We start from the raw sequence: 18,695 nt of genomic DNA, 5'->3' as shown, positions 1-18,695 counted from the left end.
GGCCCGGCCGGGCGGAGCGGCGCGCGTCCCGGGGCGGCGGGGGAGGCGGGGCCGGGCGTCCGGGCGGGGCGTTGGCGTTGGCGGCGGCGGCGGCGGCGGGGCCCGGGGCCGGGTTCGGGGCCGGGGCCGGGTCCGAGGCCGGCGGACGATGGCGAACGTGGGGCTGCAGTTCCTGGCGAGCGCGGGCGACGCCGACCCGCAGAGCCGGCCCGTGCTGCTGCTCGGCCGCTTGCACCACCTGCTCCGCCTGCCCTGGAGCCGCCTCCGCGGGAAGCTGCAGCCGAGGGTCGGAGAGGAGGTGAGCTTGGGGGTCCCCGGCCCCCCAGGCCTCCAGGCCCGCCCGCTGCAGACACGCCCCGGGAGCACCGAGCCACCCGGCCTGCCCTGGGCTGCACAGGGCCCGGCCTGGCCCAGATGCCCACAGGCCTCTCCCCAGCCTGCTCCCCTGGGTGGCACCGGCCCCCCAAGTCTCCCTTGGCACCCTGGGCCCAGCCGGGTCCTGCCCCCGCCTGCCCTGCCTGGAGCCAGAACCCACATGGCTCTGCCCGGCCTTAGGCCCAGCCAGCCACCACCCCCTCTGCCCTGTTTTTCTGGTGGCACCGGCCCCCCAGCCTCCCCTGGCACCCTGGGGCCCAGTCAGGTCCTGCCACAGAGCCAGAGCCCACGTGGGCCAGCAGGGCCTCAGGCCTGGCAAGCCAGCACCACCCCTCCCCTGCCCCTCTAGGTGGCACTGCACCCCCCAAGTCTCCCCCTGGCACCCTGGGGCCCAGCCAGGTCCTGCCCCAGTCTGCCCTCCCTGGAGCCAAAACCCACATGGGCATACAGGGCCTCAGGCCTAGCCAGCCATCACCCCCTCTGCCCTGTCTCTTTGGTGCCACGGCCCCTCAAGTCTCCCCCTGGCACCTTAGGGCCCAGCCAGGTCCTGCCTCGGCCTGCCCTGCCTGGAGGTAGAACCCACATGGGTCTGCATGGCCTCAGGCCTAGCCAGCCACCCCCCCCCCGTACCCTGCCCCCCTGGTTGGCACCAGCCCCCCAAGTCTCCCCTGACACCCTGGGGCCTAGCCAGGCCCAGCCTGGAGCCAGAGCCCACATGGGTCCGCAGGGCCTCAGGCCCATGGCCTCTCTCCAACCTATGTCACTGTCTCTCTCTCTCCCTCTCACTACTCTCTACCTAGCTCTGGCAGGCCGCTCTGAGCACGCTGAACCCCAACCCCACCGACAGCTGCCCCCTCTACCTCAACTGCGCCACCGTGGCCGCCCTGCCCGCCCGGGTGAGCCGTCACAACAGCCCCGCTGCCGCGCACTTCGTCACCAGGCTGGTGAGGTCCTGCCTGCCGCCCGGGACCCATCGCTGCATCCTGGTGAGCACCTGCCCGGCACTGCGGCAGGGGATGGATGTCGGTTCCCCCACTCCGGCCTGGTGCCACCCGAAAGGTGCCCCCCCTACTCTGGCCCGGAACGGGCTCCGGGGTCCATTGATCGGCGGCTGGGCCTTACTTTGGCTTGGCACTGCCCCCTGGATATGGATGTCGGGCCTCACTCTGGCCTGGTACCGTCACCAGGCCTCACTGTGGCCTGGTGCTACTGCTAGCACAGGGTGCCAACCTGGGAATAGTGCTGGAAGCTGGCCTAGTGCCAGTACTACCACTGGTAGTATCCTCCTGGCACACTACTCTAGCCTAGGAATAGTGCTGGAAGCCAGCCTGGCACTTTTACTGGTGCCCAGCTTCCACCTAGCAATAGTGGTAAAAGCCGGCCTGGTAATACCTCTGGTACCCAGCTCCAGGCTAGTAATAGTGCTGAAAGATGGCCTGGTACTCCACCTCCATCTAGTAACATACTGAAAGCCAACAGGTGCCTTTACTGTTACTTAGCTCCAGCCTGGCTAGGTACCATCGCTGGTATTGAAAGTTGCCCTTTGTCTTTCATGGGTTTAGTACCAGCCCCTTGCCCAGGTACTGGATACCCTCACCTACCACTGGTGACCATCTCTGATGGTCTCTAGGATTCAGTCCATGCAGTTGGGCACTGGAAGGACCCCCTGGTGAATAGCCTATTGACCCCCATGGTTCCTGAGTCTCTAGGGCCCTAGGCCCCATTTGACCTCTTCCCAGTCTTTGGAGACTGGAGGCTGTTTCCATCTCACCTCCCTGGCGGGGCAGGGCACAGGTGCTCGCTTGGTACCCAGTGCCCACTGTGTGGCCATGTGTGCAGATGGTCTGTGAACGGGCTGACGCCTTTGCATCCGCCTGCGCCCTGGCCCGGGCCTTCCCACTCTTCACACACCGCTCGGGCGCAGCCCGCCGGACAGAGAAAAAGACCGTGATCGTGGAGTTTCTCCTGGTGGGCCAGGATGAGGATCCCCTGGATGCAGCCACACTGCAGGTAGGCAACAGGCTCCTGAGCTTGGCCCAAGTCCTTCCTGGACGGCAGCCCCTCTCCCTCCTCCCTCTGCCCCTGAGGGGCATGTCTGTCTGTCTGTCTGTCTCTCCTAAGGGACCCCCGTCTTTATCCTTCTTGACTCCATTTTTGGGCCCCCAGTATTGGAGATAGCAGAGTCTTGCAGGCCCAGGACCCATGTGGTCCCTGGATCCCCACACCTCCATCACCGCCCCTCCCCTCTAATAGTCCTGAGGCCCCTATGCGCCCCCACTCTGAAGCTGACACTTGCAGGTGGTTGAACCATGCTCAGCGGTGCTCGAGGGTCGCTCAAGACTGTATGGAGGACATGGGTTCTGGGGATCAAACCTGGCGCTCCTGTGTGTGATACCCACAGGGTAGTCATCTGGGTTTGGGCACCTCTTCCTCAGTGAGGGGCCCTAATCACATGGCTATGCCTGGTGTCTGCTGCCCATCCCTGGCTTCTTCCTAGGTACCCACCATCCCTCCCTGGATGTCTGTCAGTCCTTCCTGGGTGCTCATCAGTTCTTTCTGGGTGTCCATTGGTTCTTCCTGGTAGGCTACTGTCCCTCTCAGGTTGTCTGTTGGTCCTTCCTAGTTGTCCACCGTCCCTCCCAGGGTATCCATCGGTCCTTCCTTGTTCTCATCAGTTTTTTTATGAGTGTCTGTTGGTTCTTCCTGGTTGACCACTCCCCCTCCCAGGGTGTCTATCAGCCCTTCCTGGTGCCCATCAGTTCTTCCTGAGTGTCCATTGGTCACTCTCTGGGTGTCCATCAGTCCTTCCTAGGTGTCCACTGGGCCTCCCAGGGTGTCCTTCGGTCCTTCCTGTGTGTTCATCAGTTCTTCCTAGGTCTTCATTGGCCACTCTCCAGGTGTCCATCAGTCCTTCCTGGCTGTCCATTGGTCACTCCCTAATCGTCCATCAGTCCTTCCTAGGTGTTCACTGGGCCTTCCTGGTTGTCCACTGTGTCTCCTAGGGTGTCCTTCGGTCCTTCCTGTGTGTTCATCAGTTCTTCCTAAGTCTTCATTGGTCACTCTCCAGGTGTCCATCAGTCCTTCCTGGGTGTCCATTGGTCACTCCCTAATCGTCCATCAGTCCTTTTTAGGTGTCCACTGGGCCTTCCTGGTTGTCCACTGTGCCTCCCAGGGTGTCCTTCGGTCCTTCTTCTGTGTTCCTCAGTTCTTCCTAGGTCTTCATTGGTCACTCTCCAGGTGTCCATCAGTCCTTCCTGGGTGTCTATCGTTTCTTCTTGGGTGTCCTTCCTAGGTGCCCCCCAGGATACAGGCTGAGGATTGCATGACTGTGTCAGATGCCTCCCTCAGGCTCTCCAAGGCCATTAGCCCCTGCCAGGCTCTGTGGTTATCTACTGATAACCCTGACCTTCACTGACCCCCTGAACTCCACTGATCCCTGCTTACCCCCACTAACCCCCACTGATGCCCCACTGACCTCCACATACCACATGGATCATCACCGGCCCTCATTGACCCCCATTGACTCGCTACTGAACCCTATTGACCCCACTGAACCCCACTGCCATGATAATTTATGCCCACTCAGAGGGGCAGCAGCTTGCTATGGGCACTATCAGGGACAGTGCTCCTCATTCCTGGGTCCTCCCTGCAGTGTGAATGCTCAGATCTCTCCTTCCCTGGGGGGCAGGGCCAGAGCCTGGAGCACCCCGAAAAGCCCTGAGAGGGTGAGGTCATTCTCCCTCCACTGTGGACACACCCTGTTTTGGGCTTCTGCCTCACCCCATCCCTCCCCCTTCCTCATGACAGGCCTAGTGGTATGCAGACAACCCTGGGATGGGCCAGATTTGGCCCAAGAATGCCATTTCTGGGACCAGATTTTAGGGGTAGAAGCAGGAGAGATGAAATATGGGAGTTTAGAGGGGGTCTCACGGGGCTCAGGGAGCCTTGAGCTGGTCTTTCTCAACTCAGGAACATAATGGGGGCTGGAGTGACCTTTCGCTGGGGAGGCCTGTGGGGTGGGACAGGCTACCCCGTAACCTGTTTCCTCTTTCCCAGTGCTTGGTGAGTGCCACGGAGGGGGTTCGGCTGGCTGCCCGCATCGTCGACACACCCTGCAGCGAGATGAACACTGATGCCTTCCTGGAGGTGGGCGTTGGGCCAGCCAGGGGGCACCATGTGTGGGGTCTAGAGCAGGAACAGTGGGCTAGAGAGTCGTGGGCTGGGCCCAATGGATGGAGGTTTTTGGGGTGGGCCCAGTGGACGGGGCATGGTGCCCTTTTCTGGGGGAACTTGGTCTGTGCAGGCCTGGCCCTGGTTACAGGCCCACAGGGCTGAAGGAATCGTCTTCCCTGGGGTCTCACAGACTTCCCCTCTTTCTTCCCACCAACTCATCCAGGAGATCAAGAAAGTGGGCCAGGAACTGGGCATCGTCCCCACCATCATCCGGGACGAGGAGCTGAGGTCCCGGGGCTTTGGAGGTAGGTGTGGCAAACGCGGCACCTCACACAGTGTCTCCAAAGGAACTGGGGACTGGATCTATGCTCTAGGCCAGGAGTGGCTCTAAATCTGAAGCTCAGTGTTCAAGTGTCTACCCCGTACCTCTGGGCAGGACCTTTGCATCCCCCAGAATACCCCAGTTTCCAGTTCCCCAGTATTCTCTTAGGGTAACCAAGAGAGGGAGTCTCCTACCTTGCACATCTCAGTTCCAGTTCACCCGCTCCAGGAATCCACCCTCTTGTGCTCCCCACCCCCTCAGGGCCAAAGTTAACAGTCTTGAGTCCAGCCAGGAGAGATCATGATACAAACAAATCAATGATGCAGACCCAATGAGCAGCAGTAGAAAAGCCCCCCCACTCCATAGTTCTGTGCTTGGACATGGCTCATGGTGGGTGGTCTCTGGGCCCTGAGTCCTCAAGATTGGGGTTGGAGGGCAGGTTGCTCCCAGCTGGGCTGAGTTAGAAGTGGGGTGCTGGGTGGGGCGAGAACCATAGCACAGCGGGCAGGGCCTTGGCCTTGCATATGGCCTACCTGAGTTTATTCCCAGAACCTCCTGGTCTCCTGAGCTTGAGGGGGTGATCCCTCTGTGATCACAGAGCTGGTAGTCAGTTTTGAGAACCCCCAAGTATGCTCCCTAATGGAAATAAGATACTGCCCTGGTCTGGATGGTGGTTGGAGAGTATGGGAGTGAGGGAGCTGCCAGGTGCCTGCCCCGAGCTAACCCTCTCTGTGCCATCCGCAGGGATCTATGGTGTGGGCAAGGCTGCCGTCCACCCCCCGGCTCTGGCCGTCCTCAGCTACACGCCGGAGGAAGCCACGCAGACCATCGCCTGGGTGGGCAAAGGCATCGTGTATGACACGGGAGGCCTAAGCATCAAAGGGAAGGTAAGGTGCCCTTGGGTGGAGGTTTGGGGCTGGCGTGGGTGCACTGTTTTGGCGGAGTCGGCTCAGAAAGTGAGCCCCAGGGCACATATTGGAAACAGGAAGCAAAATTACTGGGTGGGGTTCAGAGAGGTTCAGGTGAGGCAAGAGAGCTGGAAGGAAAAACGCTGTGGGCCTTTCGCCGTGCTCAGTAACTCTACTGGGCAGCTTGTAGGAAGGGGGTGCCTGAGAGGCTGGCTGGGGTCTGGCCTCCCCCACGCTTGGGAGAAAGCTCTAGAAGGGACCTTATCCACTGGCCCTCAGACAAGGTCCTGGTTGAAGGTGTGAATTTATTTCCGATTCTCAAACACAAGGAGATGTCTCACCAAAGACAAGATACTCCACCTTTGGTAAACTTGGAATGCTGGCAAGGCCTGCCCGTGAACCGCTTGGTGACTTGTTTGGCTAGGGTTTGGTTTGGGGGCCAGATTTGAGAGTGCTTAAGGCTGACGCCTGGCTCTGAGCTCAGTGATCACTTCTGGTGGGGCCCAGGGGTGCTGGGGAGTCAAGCTTGGTTCAGCCATGAGCAAGACAGTCTCCCTACTGCTTGTCCCATCATTCTTCCCTCCATCCTACCCATAGGAGTTAATTCAGAGCTGAATTAACTCCCACATCATAGATCCCACTGTTAGTTACCTAGTGCCCACCATGACTGAGCACTGAGCACAGAGTCACTGTGACTGACAACAGGGACCTGGCTGCATGCTAGCAGCTTCAGGCTGCTTGGTACTTAGAATGTGTGACTTAGTACGTTTTTTTTTAAATCATCTTTCTCTAAATAACAAAATGATTTTCAGGACTAATTAGGAAGTGAAACAAATAATAATAATGAAGTGTTTTTTTTTTTTTAAATAACCCATCGCTAGTAAACATTCTCTTTGATTGAATTTGGTACCTATTATTATGCTACCGAAAAAATGAAAAAGAAAATAATCATTGCAGTGCAAATAAGGAAAGTGGCAGGCATTAGCACGGATGAAGTCTAAGTCTGTTCAAATGGCACTTGGGTACATTCAAAGTTTTAGTTTTGGTTGATTTTATTTGTTTGTTTTTGGGTCACACCCAGCGGTGCTCAGGGGTTACTCCTGGCTCTACACTCAGAAATCATTCCTGGCAGGCTCAGGGGATCATATGGGATGCTAGGGATCGAACCTAGGTCTGTCTCTGGTTGGCCACTTGCAAGGCAAACGCCCTACCGCTACGAGCTGGAGTGATAGCACAGTAATAGGTTGTTGTCCTTGCACGCTGATGACCTGGGATGGACCAGTTTCAATTCCAAAATAAAACAAAAACAAACAAAATGGAAATCTTGATCCCCAAAGTTTGGTGGTTTGCCCCACCCCAGTGTTTGGGCCAGTGACACTCCTGGCTCTGCACTTAGAAATTGCCCCTGGCAGGCTCGGGGGACTATACTGGATGTTGGGGATTGAACCTAGGACCAGCTATACAGGCTTACCAGCATCCAGCTCTCCAAGGAAAGGGGCCATGTCTATGCCTCTTCAGGCAGCTGGCATGGGGGCGACCTGTCCAGCAGGGCCCCCCCAGGCTGGGTGACCTTTGGGGTGGCCTTCTGCATGGGCCCTTTTTCCAATGGATGGATGGATCCCGACCCCAAGGTTTTGTTCTGGGGTTGGTTTAGTTTTGTTTTCCCTCAGTGTTTAAACAATCCCCAGGTTCCTCGCCGCCGAGGTCAAAAGCAACAGCTTATTATCAATAGTGCCAGCTGGGTCATTTCCATAAGGCTTAATTGTAAAAGAAGCGCAGTTGCTATCTAAAAATACCCCCCATTAGAGCCTCGAGGCTCGCCTAATCCGATCAGGGTTCAAAACACCTCTCAGTAACGTCAGCTCACCAAGATCCACCCGTGCGGTGACCTGTTGTTAATTTAAAAGATGAACTTGTCAATTAGACTCGGGGAGCTCATGAAAATGCAAGCTAGTGCAAACCCTGCTGGGCTCATTTCCAGGAAGCAGCGTCTGGGAGGCTGGCTTAGGTCACCTGGGGGCTGGGGGCCTTTGAGGCAGGTGGGCTGGAGGTAGATGGGGGCGTCTGGCTGACCAGGGATCACGGTGAGCCAGTGCCACGGAGGAAGCAGTGATGAGACCCTGGCTATGGGGCTGGAGAGATAGCATGGAGGCAAGACATTTGCCTTGCTTGCAGAAGGACAGTGGTTCAAAGCCCGGCATCCCATATGGTCCCCCGAGTTTGCCAGGAGCGATTTCTGAGTGTAGAGCCAGGAGTAACCCCTGAGGGCTGCCGGGTGTGACTCAAAAACCAAAAAAAACCCAAAAACCAGAGACTCTGGCTATGATGTCCTGTCTTAGATGGCTTGCAGCAGATCTGGGCAGAGGCTCCAAGGAGCAGGGAGATGCTGAGTCCAAGGCCATCGATGGAGGGGACCAGGCAGTATGGATTGTAACCTTCAGTAACCCCCATCCTGTTACTGTGGGTGCAGAATAGAAGCTCTCCCAAGCGAAGGAACTGATAGGCCATGCTATTCTCTGACCCTGACCTTGGAGAGCTGGCGTGACCAGGGGGAGTTAACTGATGCTTTTGATTGCTGTGAATATTTTGTATCAAGGCACCATGATTTTCAGTTGGTTCCAATCAAGACTGTGAGGCACTCGGGGGTTTCAGCACTAATCTCTCCAGTTAAGTTCTCATGTCCCTCCTCCACCCTACCGCTTGCCTCCTTCAAGACACAGATTTCAGATTTGGGGTGGAGACCCCTGGGGTTTGGTGTGTCCACAGATCTCTGAGACTCTGGCCCCTTAGCCCATACTCCCCCCACCTCCCTTCTTTCCGTCCTCCCCTGCCCTTTCGTTGCTGTAGCCCAGGGCCAAGGATTTGGGCACCTCGCTCCCTTTCATTCATTCCCTTGCACAGTTTTGTTATACACCGCAGATATGTGAGATCATTATGGGTGTTTGTCTGTCCTGAGTCACTTCTCGCAGCATGAGATTCTCCAGAGACACCCTAGTAACACAGGATTTAATCCTCCTTTGGGGGTTGTACAATGCCTTTTACAATGGGCCCCAATCCCATCCTTTCATCTCTCACAGACACTGTATATGTTGCACTCCTTCCCTATCTTTTCTCGTCCTGGGCACCCCCTTTGGTCCCAAACCCTGCAGTGGAGCTTCAGTGTCTGTGGCTTGCATATGTCCTTCTTAGTGGGTGTTTTCTGAGTCTTGGGGATTCCGAGGGGGGCAGTAGCTAGGGTAGGGTTGCTGAGATGCACGACAGTTCTGGTCTTAGTTTCTGGGAGAAATCTTCAGATCATTTTCTGCAGAAACTAAATCACTTTTCCTCCCCTAGCAGTGGACAAAGCTCTTCCCCAGAAATATGAATTTTTGCTTTGTTTGTTTGTTTGTTGTTGTTTTGATATGTGACATTCTCAGTGGGATGGGATGATATCTCATTGTTTGGAATTGGATTTCCCTGGCCCTAAGTGACTGTCAACCCTTTTTGGTATGCCTGTTGGCTCTCCGTCTGTCTTCTTCGGAGACGTGGCCCTTCATTTCCTCTCCCCACTGTTTGATAAGGTTATTTATTGGATTGCTGTTGGTGATCTTTATGAGAGCTTTACAGATCTTGAATACTAACCCTTTATTTGTTTTTTGTTTGTTTGTTTTGGGGGCCACACTCAGAAGTACTCAGGGGTCACTCCTGGATCTGCACACAGAAATTGCTCCTGGCAGACTCGGGGGACCATATAGGATGCCAGGAATTGAACTTGGGTCTGTCCTGGTCAGCCACATGCAAGGCAAAAACACCCTTTCACCAGGCTATCACTCCAGCTCCAATACTAACCCTTTAGTCTGATGTGTTGAGTGCAAATAATGGGACCTTTTTGTTTTAGCCCATGTTTCTTTTCTTTTTGGGGGGCGGAGAGGGTTTCTTGGCCATTCTCAGGACTTATCATGGCTCTGTACGTGGGGATTACTCTTGGCAGGGCATTGGAGGTGGGGACCATATTGAGGTCATGGGGATGGTACCTGGGTCAGCTGCATGCAAGGCCAGCACCCTCCATGCTGGGCTATTGCTCCCATCTTTGTCATTGGGCCTTTGACCACCATCTTAACCGGAAGTGGACAGTGGACATCCTTGGTCATGCCTGATGGCAGAGCTAATGTCCAGAGCTCTTCATCTTTGAGGAGGAGGCTGTGGGATGGTTTGGGCCATTAGAAGGAAGATCCTTTCTGCTCCTATTCTGCTGTGATTTGTTGATTAATGGGTTCTGAGTTCTGAGTAAGCTTTCTCTTTGTGGATGGACTTGACTTCCTCATGTTGATTCGATGTATGATCTTAGTTGATTTGCTTGAGTTGAGGTATCTCTGCATTCCTGGGATGTGTCTCCAGACCCTGGTCCAGGCCTACAGGACCCTTGAAGAAGATGCAAGGCTAGAGGGGCCTTGCTGGGGCTTCAACGTCCGTGGCTCCTCATCTCCATCTCTCTGTGTCCCCTCAGACCACCATGCCTGGGATGAAGAGGGATTGTGGGGGAGCAGCGGCTGTACTGGGGGCCTTCAGGGCTGCTATCAAGCAGGTAAGTGTGATCTGAGGCTCTGGAGCTGCAAGAAGGGAGGCCAGGGGGTGAGGCAGGGTCTCTGGGTCCTCGGCCTCGGCCTGTTTGGCTTCCATTTGCTTCCACATAAGTGGCTTACTTGTTTATGTGTTGAGAAGGAACAGGGCACTGGGAGCATTACGAAAGACCATGCACCCCCTTTATATGCCTGTGGTGGGGGCAGCAGTGAAGGCAGAGGCCTAGCGGGGTGCAGCCCCCCTCGCCCAGACCCTGACCTGGCCCTACCCTGAACCTCCGCAGGGTTTCAAGGACAACCTCCATGCCGTGTTCTGCCTGGCCGAGAACTCCGTCGGTCCCAATGCCACGCGGCCTGATGACATTCACACGTTGTACTCAGGAAAGTGAGTCCTCTGCCCCCAGATCAGCTCTATTGGGGGGGACATCCAAGGAGGGGCCAGGCATGCATCACCTTGGAGGTCTGGGGTACCAGCCCGCCCTGGCTCATAAAAATGAGCTCTCCCACCTTCAAGTTTAATACTCACATGTCTGAGGCCATTTGGGGACCCCTCGGCATCTCCCTGAGCTCAGCCCCTCAGTACAGAGGCTCAAAGGCCAGTCACAGAAGTGGTCTCCTGGCCTGTCCCAGGATCCCCAGGGGTTCCTGAGTGTTTTAGGGTGACTCTCTCCCAGCTTCCACTGCCCAAGCTCACCCATGAGGATCCCGTGAGGGCCAGAAACCTCATTGCAGGGGCAGTAGGATGAGGGTGACCTGTCTGTCACCCTGTGCTTTGGGGGAAATGGGGACCCCTCAATCCAAAGGGCTCACTCTGGGATAGTCTGACCCCCATCTTCGTGTTGGGCCCAGGACTGTGGAGATTAACAACACGGATGCTGAGGGCCGGCTGGTGCTAGCTGATGGGGTCTCTTATGCCGCTAAGGACCTGGGTGCTGACATCATTCTGGACATGGCCACGCTGACTGGAGCTCAGGTGTGTCCTGGGCCCCAGGGCCCTGTCTCATGGGAGGTGCCAGTGGAGCCAAGGCCAAGATGCCCGGACGTGGGTACAGATGGGGCTCCCCAGTGCTCATGGCTCGTCTTCTCTGCCTCCTCCTCCTCCCTGTTCTCCTCCCTTCCCCATCCTATCCCCTCTGTACCCTCCGGCCATGCATGCCTGTGCAGGGCATTGCCACCGGAAAGTACCATGCCGCGGTGCTGACCAACTGTCCCAAGTGGGAGGCGGCGTGCGTGAAGGCGGGCAAGAAATGTGGGGACCTGGTGCACCCCCTCGTTTACTGCCCTGAGCTTCACTTCAGCGAGTTCAACTCCGCCGTGGCCGACATGAAGAACTCAGTGGCGGTAGGCGGGCCCCTGGTAGCAGGCAGATGGGGTCTACCCTGCCCTGGCACTCCCAGCGTGATGGGCATCTCGGGGGTGTTAGTTTGTTGTCTCCATCAATTGCTCTGCCCGCTAAGAGTTTGCACCCACTTCAGGAGGCACTCCCTACTCTGCGGTCACCTTAGTGTGTGTTTCTCCACTGCCAGCTCTTCAGTTGGCCTTCGACCTTGTTTTGTGTCCAGGGTGCAGGGGAAGTCCCGAGCTCACAGGCTAGCCCCAGGGTTCTTGCCGCTCCCCCCTGCATCCCCTTGAAACCTTCCAAAGGCAGCCCCCCACCCCCCATGGAGCCATGTCCAGCCCGCGCCTGCCCTGTGTCACAGGATCGGGACAACAGCCCCAGCTCCTGTGCTGGCCTCTTCGTTGCCTCCCACCTTGGCTTCGACTGGCCTGGGATCTGGGTCCATGTGGACATCGCGGCGCCCGTGCATGCCGTAAGTGAGGCCCCCCACTCCACCCAGAACCCCCCGGTGCCCGGGGCTGACCCCCATGTCCGGGCTGCTGTGTGTCACTGCCTCCACGGGTACCCAGAACTCACCCCTGGGCTCGGGAGGCCAGTCCCTGCCGGCCGCTGTCCCCACTGGGTGCCCTAGGGTAGTTAAACAGCCCCGTCTCCTCCCCTCCATCAGGGCGAGCGGGCCACAGGCTTCGGCGTCGCGCTCCTGCTGGCACTCTTTGGCCGCGCCTCCGAGGACCCTCTGCTGAACCTGGTGTCCCCCCTGGGCTGCGCGGAGGACATCCCTGATGGAGACGTGGGAAGGGACACCAAGAGACGCCGACTGGTGTGAGGCCCGCCAGGCGTCTGGGCCAGGAGATGAGACCCTGTGGGGCCTTGGGAGGGTGGGCCGCACACTGGGTGAAGTAGGGACCCCGACACCCACATGCAGACAGCACCCTTGGGACGGGTGCCACAACGGCGGGGCCTGTGTTCATTGTCCTGTACCGGGCACCTGCTTTTCTTCCAGTCTGCACCCCACCTTACTTGCCTAACTTTACCTCCCCCCCGCAACTCTCTTGAAGGACAGGACCTCCCCACCCCTCCATGGCCCCCATCTCATAAACTGAAACATCATGTGGAATTAAATCAGATTCACTTCACCACACTTCGTGTCTGTCTGTCTGTCACGGCTGCCCCTTTGGCATACATGTGGACCCCCCGCCAGTGGGATAGCGTACTTGAGCCCCACCCTTTAATGGCCGCTCTTGCCCCCTCTGGGGGAGCTTCTGTGGTTCTGAGTACCCTAAAGCTCCAGGATGGAGCTTGATTGCCTAAGGCAGCCTGACCAGGGTCCCCTTCTCTGGGTCTTCTGTTGTCTGACATCCGAGCAAGTTGCTTGAGCCTTGTGCGGAGCCGGCTGCAGGACACACGTCCCCAGCGTCCGATGGCCACTCCACCCCATCCCAAGGCCCCCAGTCCCAGCCGTTTAAGTGACTTTCCAGCCTTTGGTCCTGCTGAGCTTTTATTAGCTGGAACAGGCTGCCCAGGGCTGTCAGAGAAAACCCCTGGCCCCACAGGCTCAGTGACGCCAACAACAGTCACAAGACCACAAGACGGGCAGCGGGCAGCGTGGGGAGGCGGTGGGCTCCACCGGCACCAGCCAGGGGAAGGGGGGCAAGGGAGCCCCGGGGACCAGGAGCCTTCATGGGTCATTAGGCTGCTTAATGGCCTCACCATCAGCCCCTTCCGGGGCAAGCTGTCCCCCGGGGCAGGGCAGGCAAGCAGGCAGGGGCTCTCTGGCTCCCCCTCTTTTGAGGGCAGCTGCTCTGTCCGCTCCCTCTACCAGGACTGCAGGGTCAGGGGGCAGGGGAGAAACTGAGTGTCCCTTGTGTGGGCACAAAGGCTGCCTCAGGGTCAGAACTCAGCCGGTCGCCAGCTGCAAGCTTGGGGCTGGCGTCTGGGCAGGGGTGCTGGGGAGATAAGCTGGGACTGAAGGGTCTCAGGGTTCTCCAGCTGCTTCTCCTGGAGCCAGAGCTGCAGCTGCCTGGTCTGGTGCAGGCGGGCGGCGAGGGGGGGCCTCAGGGGTGTCCCGGGTCCACTTGATCATGGTCTCGGGGGAGCGGTAGAGAAAGATGAGCTTGGCGAAGAGCTGCTGCTCCAGTTCCAGTTCTCCCAGCTCGCGGACCAGGAAAATGTCGGTGCACAGGCGGAAGATGCGGTCCACGTTGGGCAGCTCCTCAAACATGATGGAGCGGGAGATGCCCAAAAAGTGCTCCCTGATGAACTTGGCTGCCACCATCACCACGGAGACGTAGAGCCCAACAATGCTGCGGGCGAGATGGGTGGGCATCCATCAGCATTTGAGGGTCCCCTTGGCCCTCTCAGCCCCACACAACCCGCCAGGGCCTGCAGCAGAAATGAGGGTCTATGGGGCCAGAGCGATAGGGTGTTAACCTTGCATGCGGCTGACCCAGGACAGACAGGGTTTGATTCCCCCTGGCATCCCATATCATTCCCCCAAGCCTGCCAGGAACCATTTCTGAGCACAGAGCCAGAAAGAACCCCTGAGTGCCGCTAGGTGTGGCCCCAAAATCAAAAAAACAAATGAGAAATGAGGGGCTTACCCATATCCCGCCAAGAACCCCATGCTCTGGGGGCTGACTTTGTCATTGTAGATGATTAATTCCAGGTCCCGGCTGCAGCCCCGGCCCTGGTTACAGCCGGGCCACCATTCCTGGACCACCCACCAATCCACCGCCAGGCTGGCCTCCGGGGGTCCCACTGGCTTTAGCTCCTGAAGTCGGACAGTGGCGTTCCGAAAGTAGGCCAGACGGTCTATGTCCTGGGGCCGGCGGGAGTGGGCTGTGGGGACCAGGTGGCAGCAGGCAGGGTGAGACAATCCGGGGACAATCACCAGGGGGCTTGTCCTCCTCATAAACACACAGACACCACTGAGCCCCAAACCAGTTCAGCAAACACCCCCCCTAAACCCACCTCTTTCTGCTGAGCAGAGCAGCGCCCGTCTGAGTCATACATCCCGCTCTCCTGCCCCACTGGGGCACCCATCCCGCCTGATAGAGCCCAGAGCGCAGAGCCTGGGGCTGGGGGAAGGACACCCCACCTTGGCCCCAGCTAACCCCACACCCAGGTCGATGTTGTTGGCCATGGCTCGGCCTGGGAGCAGACTATGTTCCCGGCTGAAAAGATGTTCCGTGTACTGTTATTTGTTTGTTTGTTCTTGAACAAAAGCTTGTTTTGGTTTGAGATTCAGCAAAAACACACGCTGTATTCAGTTCATCTCTATTTAGGATTCAGTAAATTACTTGTTTTCCAGTCCTTGCTCAAATGAGCCTCCAACAAGATAATACGTTTTTTAAGCCCTTGGAAAATTACCAGAACCCCCTCCCAATGCACCCCACGGCTGGGAGATGCTCAAGGCAGTTCTGCTCCCCACAAGTGGCTGCGATGGGGGCAGGGTGGGGTTCTGCATGGGCTTTGGACAGGGCACCCCCATGGGGAGGGGCTGTAGCCAGTTGGACCCCCCCAAAGTCCAGCTCTGCCTTCCCTCCCTTCCCCTCACACACAGTATAGGGGTACCCAGAGAAGCCAATGTCCCTGGGCATGTGGGGGGTGAGTGGACTCACAAACTTTCAGCTGCCGAGCGAGCTTCGCTTCAGTCCCTGCATTGGTCTTAAGCGCTTTGGGAATCAGTCCGGGTAGCATCCTGCAGCCGGGAAAGCAACCCCACACCCAGGCACACCCTGTGGAAGAGCTCAGATGCCTGATGGCCCACACCCAGAGAACAGAGAGCTCTGGGGGTGCCCTTGGGCTGGATGCAAGATTTTGGCCACCCCCAGAAGTACTGGAAAGGGTAGGGGGACCTTTTACTTCTAGTCTGTGCTTTGGAGAGCAATTGTTTGGGGGCTGGTGGAATAGAGCTGGACCTTCCTCACCCACAGCTTTGCCCTCCACACCCCATTGGGAAACTTGTCACCCCAGAAGGCCTGATGGTGGGGTGCTTGGCAGCATTATGTCATGAGTCATTCCACCTGGGCACAGGGCAGGGTACCTACACAGGCTCTTTCCTGGCATGGGTGAGCATCTGGACGAGCTGGTCCCGCGTCTCGGTGTTGGTGTAGTAAGTCGTGTACTTGCCGGATGCCTCCACGTTCTCCACCAGAGACACATTCCTGCAGGTACAGGAAAGGCCCAGCGCAGCTCCTGAGAACTGCCAGGCCCTGCATAGTTGGGTGTATTCCAGCGGTGTCTACCACCCTGGTTCCAGGAGCCTGTGCAGAGAGGGGTATGAACTGGGCCACGGCCCATCGGAGGAACAAAGCAGGTAGACTGCCAGCTGAAAGAGGACAGGAGGAAGAGGTAGGGGAGAGGGGAGGAAGGGGGGAAGGCAAGGAGGTCAAGACATTAGGAGGAATCAGAAAAGGAAAGAGAGCAAAGAAGAAATGCGATTTTTCTCCAGCACATTAGAACAGGATCCACTCCTCTTGTGCAACAAAAATAAAATGTCTAGAATGAAATAGGATGGTGTAGTATCCAGAGACAATGGAGGTGAGTGCCAGGAGGACCGGACCATGGGGCAACCTTGCCACAGAGAGCAGGGGAGTGCAGGTAAGGTCAGAGAAGGGAGCACTATGACCACAAGAGTTGGAAACGGTCACTCTGGACAAGAACTGGATGCTGAAAGGAGATAAAGGGAGAGGTGAGATACCCCTTCAGTAACAGTATTGTAAACTACAGAGTGTCTAGATGGGGGAAAAAATGGGAGGAAGGGGAAGGAAGAGAGAGACACAGACACACAGACACACACACACATACGCACACACATAGAGAAACAGAGAGAGAGAAAAGAAAATGTCTGCTCTAGGGAAAGGATGGGAAGGAAACTGAGAACATTAATTATGGAGAAATGTGGAGACATTGATAACTGGTAAAGGGTGTTGGACATTGACTGAAACTCAATCATGAACAATTTCACAATTGTGGGAAAAAACCCTGTATTATGGGTTTTTTTATGTATTATGATAAACCTTGTAACCACAGTTTTTAAATAAAGTTATTAATTTTTTAAAAACCTACATACCATGAACCAAATTTCAAAGGAAAGGCCAGCCCTGAGAAGATCCAGATGGTGGAATTATCCAAGAGAAGGCCACATTCTGATCCTGAGGTACAACGACACTTGTTTGGTTGGTATTTTTTTTTCTTTTTGAGGGGGACATGCTGGGGATCGAACCCAGAGCCTCACCCACACAAGACTGATAGGTTACCCCCTGACCCCAAAGTTCAACAATTGCTGAATTAAAGGAAAGAGACTTCTTGGAAAAGAAGATAAAAATTTGAATGAAAGGTTAACTGCAATGTGCTATTGGATCTTGGAAGCAGTACTAGAACCTTAATGTAAAGATAGGTGAAATGAGAAAGAATTGCTTTATGGTTAATAATCATGATGAGGAGAGTTGCATTGCTAACATGACCAATAGACCCTGGTTTATGCTCATGTAAGACACTAGCTTTGAGGAAACTGAGTTTTTAACACACATCTTTCAACCTTTCTGTATAATTGTAAAAGGCTATTTCTTTAAAATAAAAAAAAAAAGCGTTTATGACCAAGTAGATATCTGATACAAGAATGTCACATTATTGGGTCCAGAGCGATAACACAGTGGATAGGGCTTTTACCTTGCATTCTGCCAACCCAGGTTCAATCTCTGGCATCCCATATGGTCCCCTGAGCCCACCAGGAGTAGTTTCTGAGCATAGAGACTGGAGGAACCCCTGAGCACAACTGAATATGGCCCAAAGGCCATAAGAAAGAAAAAAGAATTGTACATATTGGGGTGTGATGTCAAATTCCTGAAATTCTATAACATTGTATAATGGCAATAAGGAAAAAAATAAGGGTTTAAAGACAGAGGGCGGATATTCGAAAGAATGTACCAAGAGGCTTGACAGAATTTCAGCTATGTGAGAACAAGCCTAGGTTGAAACAATAAGTCCCAGGCATTTTCAAGGACGGTGCCTATCTAAATGTCCTGAGAATTTCCTTTGCTTTCTTCCATAATAATCAAATCAAAGATAAAAGTGTTATTTAGACCCAGAAGAAAAATGCCTCTATAATGATTTAATGTGGGGAAAAACAAAATAAGATACAATATAGAAACTGGTCTATGTCAAAAGATTAAGAATTTAGAGGGTTTGGTTGAGCTAAGTAGGACTCTTTTTTTCCTTCTTATTTTCTAGATTTTCTAGAAATCAGTACATCCATGCCATCATCACTATGTTTGTTTGTTTTTTATTTCACATATTATTAGTAGACATATGGGCAGAAAAAGACAAAATAAACCACTAAAGGGGAAGCCAACAAAAAATGCATCAGATCATCTTATATCACAATGTTTTTAAGTCATATCACTTTCCCCTGAACTTTGTTTATATTAATGTCCAAACATTCACGGTTTTCACGTGAACCAAAATGCTGAGCATTTCAAAAGTCAAAAGACATAAAATCAACAAGTTTAAGAAGCTGAGAGAAAGACAGGATCAACCACACCCAGAACCATAGAATCCATTGACTGAAAAGCCAAAGATAATAAAAATACCAGAAGCATCTAGAAAAAAATTATACTCTGTGTAAAAGGGAATCATGGCTGATGTGTTTCCCTTACAACAAAGGTTGTCAGAGACAGAGAAACATCTTTTAAAATGTGGAGCAGTTCTTTTGAACTGGTCGGCTCAGAATTCCAAAGTAGCAACAGTAATTTTCATGAATGAAGACAAAATAAAGATGTAATACAAAAAAATATTCAGAACTTATTCACCAGCACTTCTGCTCCCAGATATGAAAATAATGCTCTTTGTTTTTCATATGATACCTGAAAAATTTTCACAATCAGCAGTGCAGGAAGACCAGAAGAGGCAAATATAGTGGAATGCTTTTCATAAATATGTTTAAAAATGTGTAATTTTTAAGAACCTTACAATGTTGAAGTCATTGTCTATAGAGGTAATACAACATATATAGAGTA

At 54.7% G+C, this 18,695-nt stretch overlaps 1 protein-coding gene and 1 long non-coding RNA gene across 2 annotated transcripts; one reads left to right on the top strand and one right to left on the bottom strand.

Annotated features, from left to right (window-relative positions):
• Positions 1-80: 80 nt before the first annotated feature.
• NPEPL1 (aminopeptidase like 1) lies at positions 81-12,551 on the top strand. The gene is made up of 12 exons (XM_049776346.1): positions 81-298; positions 1,176-1,361; positions 2,215-2,385; positions 4,432-4,521; positions 4,772-4,853; positions 5,615-5,757; positions 10,265-10,342; positions 10,622-10,722; positions 11,187-11,310; positions 11,502-11,678; positions 12,038-12,148; positions 12,344-12,551. Exons 1-12 carry the CDS (start codon positions 149-151, stop codon positions 12,500-12,502), a joined length of 1,572 nt encoding a protein of 523 aa, XP_049632303.1. The 5' UTR covers positions 81-148; the 3' UTR covers positions 12,503-12,551.
• Positions 12,552-14,335: 1,784 nt separating this feature from the next.
• LOC126013338 (uncharacterized) lies at positions 14,336-15,774 on the bottom strand. Its single transcript, XR_007497520.1, has 3 exons — positions 15,726-15,774; positions 15,297-15,376; positions 14,336-14,494 (listed from the first exon to the last, which is right to left on the bottom strand). It is a non-coding gene; the product is annotated as an uncharacterized LOC126013338 (long non-coding RNA).
• Positions 15,775-18,695: the final 2,921 nt, after the last annotated feature.

The sequence above is a fragment of the Suncus etruscus genome, chromosome 7 (assembly GCF_024139225.1).
Source record: "Suncus etruscus isolate mSunEtr1 chromosome 7, mSunEtr1.pri.cur, whole genome shotgun sequence".
Lineage (NCBI taxonomy): Eukaryota > Metazoa > Chordata > Mammalia > Eulipotyphla > Soricidae > Suncus > Suncus etruscus.
Note: the sequence above shows the minus strand (reverse complement) of the source record. Positions and strands in the feature narration are given on the sequence as shown.

What these genes read in the sequence shown, in the direction of transcription:
- NPEPL1 (XM_049776346.1), top strand. Translation starts at nt 149, where the DNA reads ATGGCGAACGTGGGGCTGCAGTTCCTGGCGAGCGCGGGCGACGCCGAC. An exon ending in GGACCCATCGCTGCATCCTG is followed by an intron (nt 1,362 to 2,214) that starts GTGAGCACCTGC and finishes CCATGTGTGCAG; the next exon opens with ATGGTCTGTGAACGGGCTGA. An exon ending in TGGATGCAGCCACACTGCAG is followed by an intron (nt 2,386 to 4,431) that starts GTAGGCAACAGG and finishes CCTCTTTCCCAG; the next exon opens with TGCTTGGTGAGTGCCACGGA.